This window comes from Lithobates pipiens, unplaced genomic scaffold (assembly GCF_037356315.1).
Source record: "Lithobates pipiens isolate NorthernLeopardFrog02 unplaced genomic scaffold, aLitPip1_a1.2 Scaffold_16, whole genome shotgun sequence".
Taxonomy (NCBI): Eukaryota; Metazoa; Chordata; class Amphibia; order Anura; family Ranidae; genus Lithobates; species Lithobates pipiens.
The window spans coordinates 402740917-402753642 of NW_027507748.1; the positions used below are offsets into that span (position 1 = coordinate 402740917).

Genomic DNA, 12726 nt, shown 5'->3' on the forward strand with positions numbered 1-12726 from the left:
TGACGGCTGTCAGCATATATAAGTCGGCAGAATGGCACGGCTGGGCAAAGTAATGTACCCGTATGTTACTTTGAATTTCCCGCCGTGCACCTGCTGCGAGCTCCGCGATCGTGTCACGGAGCTGAAGAATGGGGAGATGCCGATGTAAACAGCATCTTCCCGTTCTGCCTAGTGACAGGACACTGATCGTCTGCTCCCTGTCATCGGGAGCAGCGATCAGTGTCGTGTTACTGCTAGCCCATCCCCCAGATCAGTGATGGCGAACCTTGGCACCCCAGATGTTTTGGAACTACATTTCATCCACTCTGCAGTGTAGTTGAGCATCATGGGAAATGTAGTTCCAAAACATCTGGGGTGCCAAGGTTCGCCATCACTGCCCCAGACAGTTAGAAACACTCCCCCAGGACACTCTTAACCCCTACCCCCCCTAGTGGTTAACCCCATTCACTGCCAGGGACATTTTTACATTAATCAATGCAATTCTATAGCATTGATCGCTGTATTAATGCCAATGGTCCCAAAAACGTGTCAAAATTGTCCGATGTGTCCGCCATAATGTCAGACACAATAAAACAATAAAAAAAAAAAATATTCGCTGATCGCCCTTACTACTAAAAAAATTATTAATAAAAATGCCATAAAACTATCCCCTATTTTGTAGACGCTATAACTTTTGCACAAACCAATCAATAAATGCTATTGCGATTTGTTTTTACCAAAAACATGTAGAAGAATACGTATCGGCCTAAACTGAGGAAAAAAAAGTTTTTTTTTTTTTTTTTAATATATTTTTGGGGGATATTTATTATAGCAAAAAAGTAAAAACATTTTTTTTTTTTTCAAAATTATCGATTTTTTTGTTTTTAGAGCAAAAAATAAAAAATCGCAGATGTGATCAAATACCACCAAAAGAAAGGTCTATTTGTGGGAAAAAAAAGGACGTCAATTTTGTTTGGGAGCCACGTCGTGCGATTGCGCAATTGTCAGTTAAAGCGTTGCAGTGCCGAATCGCAAAAAGTGCTCTGGTCAGGAAAGGGGTAAATACTTCCAGGGCTGAAGTGGTTAAAATAAGAAAAATGGAACAAAGCATTTACTGGGCAGTGGGCACACACCTGTAAGCTAAATCAAAAGACAACAGTTTCTGTAAAGCTTGACACCATTGCAAATGGCCAAAAGTCTGGCCATATACATCTGGTAATGTATAACAAACCTTTCTCAGTTTCAGTTAGATCTCAAAAACAGTTTAGACCAGAGGTCGGCAACCTGTCGATCGCAGCCATGTGACGGGAACATTGCGCTCTTGACTTGCTGACCTGCAGTCTGCAGAACAGTGGCGCCTCACACAGAAGCAGTGGGACTTTTATTTAAAATGGAACAGCTGGTGCATGAGCAGGCTCCCAAATTTGCAGACACTGCATATCAACTGCACGCCACCTCTCTATATCCCTGCTCTAACCCTTTTACTGCCAGAACAGTTTTGTTTTTGTTTTTTCACGGACGTTAAAAAAAAAAAGAAGAAAAAAAAAAAAGATTTTTAGCCCCGAAGACTGCAAAACCCAAAAAACATTTTCTGAAAGACAATCCAGAGAATAAAATAGCGGTAGTTCCAATTTTTTTTGTTACACACTATTAGCGCAAAGGTCTGCCATCAAATAGGGGACAAAAAGTGCCCTATGTGATGGTTTTTGTGACAGATTCTCCTTAACCTCCTCATACGTCCTCTTACATCGGCTGTTTGGGCGCAATCTCTAGAGTGCGCACTGGCAGGATCTGTGTTGTGTGATCTCTCTGACTGGTTTCAGCAACCACATGGTACCAGGGCCAATGGCAAATTTGTCAAAAAAAAAAAAAAAATAAATAAAAAAAAAAAAAAAATTTAACAAAAGTGCCCTTGACTACCTGCATGCCAGTCTCAGTGTACCCGATCATCGCCACACCAGTGAAGATATTCCTAATCACTGCCCACACCAGTTACAGAGTCCCTGATCATTATTAGAGGCGTAATTACTGTCCTTAGATAGCCTGACGGTGCAGGTGCAGATTGCAATGCATAAATTCTTCTCTAGCCATGGTACACAAGATGTGGTGTGGCCATTACCAGGGTTGTTTAGAAACACTGCATTGCTTCCATCTGATAGCAGACAGTCAGCTTGTCAGATATACACACACTCCCAGTGGCTGCAGCCACGGAGTGTGTGTACAACATCCTCCCCACTACTATTAGGTCCATACGATGTGAGGACCAGACTGTAAAAGGGCTATTAGGACCAGAGTCTTGTCAGCAGCAGCTGCAAGGGACAGGGAAGAGCTCTGGTTAGGTGTGCTGACAGTGGAATCAGGAGTGCTGACAGTGGACAATTATTGCCATGCTTGGTGGGTGTAGCACCTACCAAGCGCCCTGCAACCTTAAGCAGTACAGTGACCAAGGGGTCAAAGCAGGTAGTGAGGAGGTGTTGTATTGCCTCCTCACCAACAGCTTTTCCCATCTAGACCTTTGGAGGGTATGACAAGCAGTGCCGGGACAAGGCCATCTGGTGTCCAGGGCGAAGATGGCAAACTGCGCCCCCGCCCCCCCCCCCCCCATCAAGAAAGAGTAAGTGTCCTTTCAAAACCAGAAAACACTTAAAACAATACAATAATACAACAATAAAATAAAGTAGCTCGGTCGCAGTATATGTACTGCGTCTGCGGTGGGTCGGCAAATGGTTAAAGTGTAATTTCATCTTAAGTTCACCTGTCTGAACAAGACACTGGCAGCTCTCTATGGTCCTGCAATGACCACTACACTACACTTATGCTGACACCAGCCCTTTCTTTTATTTACTAACTCTTACTGCTTGTCTCATCTCTCTGGCTGGCTGCTCCCTCTCTCCCCAGACCGTATCCACTCCCTCACAGCTTGTAGCTTCCATCAGTCCGGAGGAGAGGGGGAGCCTAGAGGAGGTGAAGACAGCAGCAGTGGTCACAGCAAGGTGGAGGCGGGGGCGGGACACTAGAAGCAACTGAGATCGTGGATAGGCTAGCCCCATCGTGATCGCGGATAGGCCAGGCCCGCTGCCATAGTGGATAGGCCAGGCCCGCAGTCATCACAGATAAGCCATCCTGGCCGCAATCATGAATAGGCCAGCCCCACTGTGATCACGGATAGGCCAGTGCATTACACCATTCACAGGGCGCCAGCTCAAGCTCAGGGGTGCAGGAAGTAAATATTAGGGGGACTGGCGCCCCCCTTCCTAGAATAGGAATATTAGGGGGACTGGCGCCCCTCTGCCCACCCCTTGTACCGGGCCTGGTGACAATCGCTTCTTTACTTCCTATAGGGGCGTTGTTAGTGTGTCATGCTGCACACAGAGTGGTGTTCTTTGTTTTGATTAATGCACAGATCCCTTAACATCTCCTAGGAACTGCCTTCCGAGTGCTGCCTATGCCCCCATGATTATTTTTTCTGATTATTTTTTCTGAGATAAACTTGCTTTGCCTTATCGATTCAGCGATCACCCATCCACTGCGCCATCTATACCTATGAAGTGCTATGACAATCAGCTGCATTAGATAATATGAGGCACTCCTGACGCTGGCGACTCTGTGACTATTATTAAACTCTGCAAAGTGCCAATCACTTAGCTATTGAGCTACAGATTTCTTCTACAAAACTGCCTGTGTGACATGGGCCAAAGATTTATGAAAAAAATCACTATTCTCTTTGGAAAAATACAGATAAATGTATAATATAAGAAAATATAAAAAAAGGAACATTTATAAACCACCTTACCTTTTCCCACAACTGTTTTTCTTCCAGATGCATTAGCATATTTAAAATATATGTGATATGCGCAGGTCCACTTAATTCCAAGATGTCTTCTTTCAGTGGAACGCCATCAGGCCATTCAGCCAACAAGGAAGCAAGTACATGGCGGGCATACACAACAGATGTGGCCTCATTAACGTGGAACAGATAATCCCGTGCTGCTATCTTGCCACGAGAATCAAGCTCTTTGCGGAGAAGTAGTGAGCTTTTTGTTCGTTTTTGTTTAGCATAGGCAACTTGAAGGTCACTCTCATTTGTTACAATAAGTTTTTGATTGACAGGATTGGACTCCTCTGTAGCTTTATCACACGGAACAGGTTTCATCTGCAAGAAAAATAGTTTTAGACATCACAAGAATTTTTCCCATTTTAGAAATGTGTAGGTGCTTTAAATTGTAGGTGTGGGAAGCAATGCTTTTTACACATTGTTCCACTTTAAAATAACTTCTTTATTCCTAGATAAAGCTTTATATTCTTCATGCATACAAATATTAAAATACCTATACAATTATCTATTTAAAGATGTAATTGATTGAGACAGGCAGTGTGCAGTCTTTCAGTTATACTAAATACATCTACATATCTCTTAAAGTGGTTGTAAATTTCTGATAGTAAAAAGAAACAGAGCATATCACTCTAAAGTATGTACTTGCCTCAATCCAAAGCACCAAGTATAATTTCTGTCTCCTCTGCCTTCCCTCTATCTGTATTAGTCACGTCTGACAGGTTTTCCCAACACCACAGAATCCTGGGAGGCACTCCTTCTCCAACACACAGGTGGAGATTGACAGCCTTAGTTGTGCTTATTTCCCTAGGAGACTGGGCCATTTCCCTCCACTCAGGTCTCACCTTACACCCAGCATTTGCCTCTCGCTCTCTCAGACAGAATCTCTCCTCTGTCTTCTGGAGCAGAGAAAAAGCTTCTGATCTATGCCTTTTCAAAGACTGTAGAGCAGAGAGGGCTGACGATAAACAGGTACATTTTATGTATGAGGATTTGCTTCATCTCTCTATCACCTGAAGCTGGTCAATTCAGTGGGTGTATAAATAAAGGGAAACAAATGGTGTTCAGCCAATTATATCTTATTAGTTTAAAAAAAAAAAAAGTTTAATATTTTTTAACTTGCTTTATACTATTGTTATGCAAAGTTTGTTTTATCAGTGAAGACAAAAAATTCCCATGAGCTTTGTGGGTTAGCTGCATGCCTTTTGCATTATTTAATGGGTCTTAAAGTTCACACTGGGGTTTCCAATAGGGCTTGGATCACTGCTGAGTCATCAATTCCTGTTCCTGAAACTTAAAGCTCCAACTAAAGAAAAAAAAATGGAAAAATCTAAGTCTGCCATTTACCAGACCAAAAAAAAAAAAAAAAGCCCTTTTAGTTCAAACCCTAAATTACATCTCTGCAATACATGCACATTTTGGCATATTTTAGGATTTTTATTACTCTGCAATACAAAAAAGTTGTTGATTTGCCCAAAATATAGTGTGCCCCTAGCTTTTCTATTTGACCTGAGAATTTATGACACTAGAGCAGACATAATCTGGAGCAGCTGGGCATAGCAACCAATCCGCTTTCATCTTCAGCTTGCTCAATTAGGCTTTAAAAATGAAAGATAGAAGCTTGTCGGTTGCCATGCACAGCTGGTCCAAACTCTGGCTTCCAGTGTTGATAAATTCCCCTCACTGTATTTTTATAGTATTGTAGAACTAAAGGCAAAACTTTCTTTAGTTTTGGCTAGAACGGAGTTGGATTAGAACACCTGTCAGTTGAAGCCTGCTGTCTGTGCCCCCTTTAGGGAGATTCACTCTCCATTTGTCCTGTTTATCATCATCATTGAAAGTAAATGAAAATCCCAAATCTTCCAATGGGAACACTAGTTCTGATGGCCTGCGGGTCCCCATGGAACTCCCTACTCTTCAAATAAGGCTGAATTCAATATCATTCTTATGTAAAGAAAAACTCAGTCATAACTAACCAGGCAAAGCGGAACGATCATGTCGGTGTCTGGCACATTTAAGAGACGTTCCTCTGATTTTACAGCCTTCAGTGGCTGCCATTTCTGTGCCAGCTTCTTAACTTTTTCATCAATCATACCAGTGTTCCCATCAAATCTTAAGGAAAAAAAATGAAAACATGCCTTAAAATTCTTCAGTTCATAGATAAAATAAAAATGCTGATAATATGGAAATTAGCAAACAAGACAAATGTTGGTCCCAATGGAGCAGCCACATGTTGGATTTCATAGACCGTGCTGGAATTTTTTATTTTTTTTGTCAAATTAATTTTTAATAGTGTTTTTGTAGGTTTTTAAAAACAAGAAAAGGAAAGAAAAAAGAAAACAAAACACAAAACAGGCAGCAACCATCAGACATCCTCAGCTTGAGCGTATATCTACAAAGACATATAACACCTTCAGAGAGGTATCTAAAATACATAGTAAGCTGGTTGTCAAAGAAATATATGTAATGCTACTCTCCACACCTCCCCGTCCCCACCCTCAGATGAAAGAAGATGGGAGCAAAGGGATCTCTACGTGAAACACCACAAAAGTATTCAAAGAGATGATACCACTGTCTAAGCTGAGTAAAATTGAGAGTGCAACACGAGAGCATAACCTTTTACATTGCACAGCAACAGAATAAACCATGGAACTATATCTGGTTAGTTTAAAAAGTATACACATCACTGAAAAAATAGTGATGCGACTTAAGTAGGCCATACACATTGCACATTTTGCACAATTCTCCCATCAACACAGACAGTGCTGATAGGGGAATTCCTCTTGCCGAGACATTGCGTTTTCCCGGTGGGGGGAAGCTGTCCCTGCCGGGAGAAGACAGTGATTATTGCTAGCAGCTATAGCAGCCGTGCGCGATACTCACAAGTAAATCTGGCAGGTTGGTAGTACCCAGGTTGATTGATCGATCAACTTGGTACAATCAGCCTGCCCATACACTGTTCCAACCTCGGACCACAGTTTAGCAGGAACCTGACTGAGATTCGAACAGCCTATGGCCGGCCTTATTAATAGTATCAACAATGAAGTATCTGCAGTGACATTAAAGCTAGGAGAGCCAGGGACCAGCATCCATAGGTCCCCCAAAGCTTAATCAAACTGTGTGGGGTATCCCACTGTTAAAAGAGACACTGTTAAAAGATTTGTTGCTCTTTAAGTAGGGTGAAGTTAATGTCAAGTTGTATGCCAATCTTCAAACACAGAGGAAGGGGAGAGAGCCATTTAAACGCGACACAGTTATGTGCCAAGAACAATTATCTGGTAATGGATATGCTAACTTCCAGTGACATGGTTTTCCTCATTTAGATATCCTAGTACACGTGTCAGGGGATCATTAAACTTGGAAAGCCCTAATAATGGTGTCTATTACCAGATGCCAATAGCAGACAAATTTAGGGCATTTCCAGAACATAATTAGAAGATCTTCAGGTGATAGAATTATTTTAGACCAGCATGACTGTGCAATGTAACCATGTGACTGGCCTACAGTGCAGTATAATGACACATTGCATGTGCTTATACCATCGGTCTTTTGATCTAAATGTAACTAAACTTCTTAAAAACGGGACCAAAGGGTGTTTTTATATTTGCCCGCAGTGCAGTTTCATACTTTACCTTTTCTGAATGTCTTCAAGGAATGAGTCTGTATTCTTTTCCATCTCATATATTGCTCGAAGGATGTGTAAAGCTACATTATGGGCTTCATGAATAACCTATGTAACATGAAAAATTATTTACACGAGCCACAGCATGCAAAGACATACAAAGATAAATGATATGCAGTCACAGTATGAAAATACAGTAGACATTTTTCAGTACTCCCTAGAAAATTCAGATGTTCTCCCATAGATAGCTGCTCCTGTACATACACTAGACCTAATTCTATAAGAATTAGCATTAGCAGGGGGGAATCAACATCAACAGGTCCTAAGGATGCCTGAATTTTTAAGTCTGATGCACAAGCACCACACCAGTGTCATAAATGCCATGAGCATTCTTTACTCTAGCATTTCCAGTGACAACAACTCTACTCAATGAAGTTATTTTAAATAGTAAAGACTGCAACAAGTGTATGGGAAGGCATTTTATTTTAATACAGAGAATGCATCAAAAGGATAGGTTCACCTTTTGTAACATGTTACACCTGTATATAGGGTTAATATGTTAATGTGCCCAAGTCCCCCGATCCCCCTACTGTGAAAACGGGTGGGGGATCGTCTCCCTGAACCTGCTGTCACAATTTGAAAACAGTGCGGCTGTGCGGGACTTCGCCTACACATTCGCATCATTCATTCACAGTTTTCTGTGAATAAATATACAAGTACCATCATTCATTGCAGCCGACGGGTTTGTAGTTGTCAATCAACTGTGACGGCACTGGCGAGCGTCCTCGTAGTTCATTGAGTTTCCTGCTCTCAGGTAACTGCCTGCCCGTATCAGAGGTATGGGTAGACAACTATCCTGAGAGTCTGCAGGAGCCGCACATTGCATTTGCAATCTGCTGACTGGCGGTAAAAAAAAAAAAAAAAAAGTTTAAAACCATGTTAAGTGGCACCGCCATGAAAAACCACACAGTACATTCCCCAGGCTGATACAAGTAACAAAAGCCCAATATTTAAAGGGGGAAAGGATCGCCACTACTCTTGACCAGCCCAGGTGAATAAATGATAAGGCGCATCCTCAGCCTACATATCTCCACCACACCAGGGTTTTGTCATAGGGCCTTATGATACCCATTGTTCATCCATCTAGGCTGGTTGGAAGTAGAGCTGTTTTATTCCTTTTTACATTTACTAGCACTCTGGATTGGTATCAGGATAAGCTTGCACCCCCAATGCTATGGGACACAGGGATATATCTTCACCTTTACTTTGAGTGATGCCAAAAGCAATATAAAAGCCCAACATGTCCAACTGGATATTGCATCCAATCACCACCTTGGTGTAAAGAAGAACACACAGGCCGAAATGTTGGGTGACATTGACCGGTTCAATAAAAATCGGCCGAAATTGGGCCAGTGTGTATGACATTTTGGGCTGGCCTCTGTCAGACTAGCATGGTGGAAAACCAGCAGCCGACTGGCTCCCGACCAGCGCTCTCAGCCAATGGCTAACTGACCAGAGTGTTTTGGCAGGTGGGTGGGGTGTGCGGTTTTTATTGAACTGGCCTATGTCACCTGACATTCCGCCCGTGTGTACTAGGCTTTAGCCAAACAACTTGCTTCTCTGCCTATACAAATCAATGGGAAGGTAAGACGTTCCTTTAAGTGGATTAACCTAAATCAAGCCTAAATCTAAATATAGGCAGAGAAGCAAGATCTTTGACTAAAGCCTAGTACACTTCGACCTGTTCAATAAAACCGCCCGACATTCGGCTCGTGTGTATGGCAGCCAGCTTCTGGATGAGCATGCTGGAAAAATAGCAGTGGACTGGTTCCTGATCAGCGCTCTCAGCCAATTCCAGGTGTTCTAGCAGGGGGCGCCTCCCTGTAAGAACACAATAGCTCACCAGGGGAGATCGAAGTACTAACATCAGATCAGTTGTACAGTGGCTCCAACCTGAGCTGTCAGTTAAAAAAAAAAAAAAAAAAAAAAAAAAACGATAGTGTGTACTAGGCTTAACAAAAGCTCTTAATGCTTTTGCTTATAATTGGCTTAGTTTACCTGGAAACACGTTTTTGTAGTTTCATCAAGGCCTTCTAAAGGATTGGGCTTTTTCTGAACGACATCAACTGTAGGTGACTCAGTATCTTTATCTTGCTCTGGCTTCACAGAAGATGGTTCATTTTTTTCAGAAATATGGCTCGTCTCTTTTTTGGATGAATAGAGCATTATAGACAAGATCTACTCCAGAAAAAAAAAAAAAAAAAGACATTTGGTTATCAAATCTAAATCACATAAGCAAAACTTTGCTGCAGGAAATATATAGCCATAGTACAGCATAAAAAAAGTACAACCTGCCAAAAAACATGACCTGCATGGGCTTTTCAAATAATATTGTACTAAAAAGCAATTGTGTGATTCAATACAAAGTATTGTGTACAAGCCATCAGATATTTGACCAAGATGGATATCTGCACATCCTTGTTATGCACAGCATTGAACAAAACGGCTCAAATCATTAAAATGTTTCTGCATAATAAAACTCTGAACTAAAAAAAAAAAAAAAAAATTAGAAGCTCAACAAACTTGAAAAAACTCCCACTCTGATCTGTGCTATCAATCAGCATTATGCAGCTGAGTGGAGAAGCACAGAGATACAGCATTTGATTGTAATGGATACCGAGTGTTCGAATTAGATAACTGCCATTGTAAGGAAGGCAGACAAAAGTTATAATTTTCAGAGACGCATCCTCATTTGAAAACTATATAGCTTTTTAGGTAAAGTGAAGCTGTACAGTTAAAAATGTCAAGATGAACAAAATACTATATAATTAATATGATAAGGTTATGGCCTGTTCACAGATAAAACCCTCTGACAGCCCCTGCAGGAGTTTTACCTTTTCTTATGGTCTTGCACTGGTAATTGCGCAGTATAGCTGAACTGGCCTTGCTGTGCTCCTTACGGTGGCCTTTCGATAATATTTTGGATCCCACATTTGATTTAAACGTCTTAAACCCATGGGCCAAAAAGAGCAAACTCCATTTGCCCGTCACATTCTTGAGACAGGGCTTATAGATTTTTCACCCCTTGGAGGTTCAATATTCAGGTTTCTCATGTACACAATCTGTATCATGGATTGATTTTGTTTTTGGAAATGAGTATTTTATTTTTCTCCTTAGGTTTAATATCTAGGGGGTTATCAGATCACTCAGTTTTATTGTCAATTAATCTGGGTTCACTAAGATGTCAGGGGTTCTCGAAATCAAATCCATTTTAGATATCCCTTTTTAAAAACACAGACAATATGTCCTTACTGTTGAATGAGTTCTGACTTAAAAAAAAATAAAAGTCAGCAGCTACAAATACTGCAGCTGCTGACTTTTAATAATTGGACACTTACCTGTCTCAGGGTCCGGCGATGGAGGGGAATGAAGCCCCGCAGGTCTCCCCCTCCTCTCTGGGCCGCCGGCATTGTCACTGTGGGCACCTGGCTGTGGCTTCACAGCCGGGCACGCACTGTGCATGCGCGGGCCACGCTGCGTGCTGTGAATAACTGGGCAATTATCTGGGACCTGTGACATATCACAGATGATGGAGGAGAGGTGAATTTACTTCCGGCACCGTGGGAGCTGGAACCCCCCAAAAAAAATTACATGCCACATGTCCACACTCAACCTCCACATTGATTGTATGGGATACATTGAAGGCCTATCTTAGAGGCCAATATTTAACCCTTTTCGCCTTTCCAGGCCCTGTGCTCTATTTTTTACACTCAGGTGGCCAGACCATTTTTGCAATTTTTCCTTAGCTTTTTTTTTTGTGAAAGACCCCCCAAACCATATATTTTCTGAAAGCACATGATCAGCAGAATAAAAAGAAGGTGCTGCTGATTTTTTAGACCCCGTGGTATTTTGCGCAAATGTTTATCAAACCAATACATTTGCAAAAAATACACTAAAACCATTATTAGCAGATGAAACCAGCTAATTTTACACAATTCCTGCTAAATCCCTACTAAATATAAAAGCTCGATCTGTATGGTGTTAACACATGTAAATTTTAAAAATTGTGCCTTTTTGCTAAATGGTGAAAAATCAAAAAACGTACCAAAAAATTTCTCAAAAAATCTGGAGGTTTTCATTTCTCACAGCTTTTAGAATTTGAAAAGACCCCTCAAACTAGACATTTTCTAAAAGCACATGACCTGTAGAATAAAAAAAAAAAAAAAAAAAAAAAAAATGCTACTGATTCTTTGGGCCCTGCAATAATTGTGCAAATGTTCATATAGCCATTTTCACAAAAAATACACTAAAATCATTAATATTGCACATAAACACAACGTAACTTACAAAATTCCTGCTAAATTAGTACTAAAGCATTGTTCACATATGGCATACTAAAGTGTACGCCCATGGAGGGCCATGTTTACCCACACAGGAATACGCAGGTGTTCTGCTCATCCATGTACAGGCAGTCCCATGTCAATTGGGATGCAACGGCTGCACAGGGATAGCTGCTGTCCCCAATCCGACATCTGTGTGGGTACATGACCCCGAACGCAGAGAGTATGAGCTCAGGGACATGCATGCAGACCTACATGGATGTAAAATTGAGAACAACGGCTCTTTTCGTGCAGGTGCTACATCCCAAATTACATCAATGGGACTGCCTGCACAGAGATGCATGGGAAACCTGTGCATCCCTGTAAAGGTACGCTGTGTATGCCCTGTGTGAACAAGGCCTTAGGCTCCTTTCACACAAGCATGTCAATTGGGTCTGCCTGTCCGTTTTTTTAGGGGGGTCCAATCAGACCACCCATTGTTCTCTAGAGAGAGTGATGTAAATGGACATGTGTCCATTTACGGCTTCCTGCATCCGATCCAGTCCGCTAAAAACAGACGCATAGTGGGGATTCCATTCCCCATCCATCTAGCAGATTGGATCAGATGGCACCCGATGGAAATGGACAGATCGTCCATTTCCATCTAACTGTCCTATAGAGAATAGAGAGTTGTGCCCGTGTCCGCTCTGTATCAGCTGAGCGGACACGGGCTTGTTATCCGTCTGCTCCGCGGGGATCAGCAAATAGATGCCCCACTGAGCAGGTGGATCTGCTCAACAGAGTGTGCTCCATGTGAAAGGGCTCTTACCAGGAGTGGCCGGTCTATTAGGGGCTCTGCTGCATGCAGGGAATTGGACTTATACGGTTGTATGAGTAATTTTAAGCCACATGATTAAAGCATGTGGCTCTAATTGGCTTGAAAAAAGGTTGGGCTCGGGGCGCAGAGCATTGCA

At 41.9% G+C, this 12726-nt stretch overlaps 1 protein-coding gene across 3 annotated transcripts in view; it reads right to left on the minus strand.

Annotated features, from left to right (window-relative positions):
- The window catches only part of ZZEF1 (zinc finger ZZ-type and EF-hand domain containing 1), a 424884-nt gene that overhangs the window by 78332 nt on the left and 333826 nt on the right, over nt 1-12726 (minus strand). For all 3 annotated transcript variants that reach the window (XM_077482353.1, XM_077482352.1, XM_077482354.1), the window contains 4 exons: nt 9492-9671; nt 7444-7541; nt 5788-5923; nt 3773-4132 (listed from right to left, as the gene is read on the minus strand). In XM_077482353.1, the coding sequence (XP_077338479.1) occupies nt 3773-4132; nt 5788-5923; nt 7444-7541; nt 9492-9671 (774 nt within the window). The remainder of the gene's footprint in view (nt 1-3772; nt 4133-5787; nt 5924-7443; nt 7542-9491; nt 9672-12726) is intronic.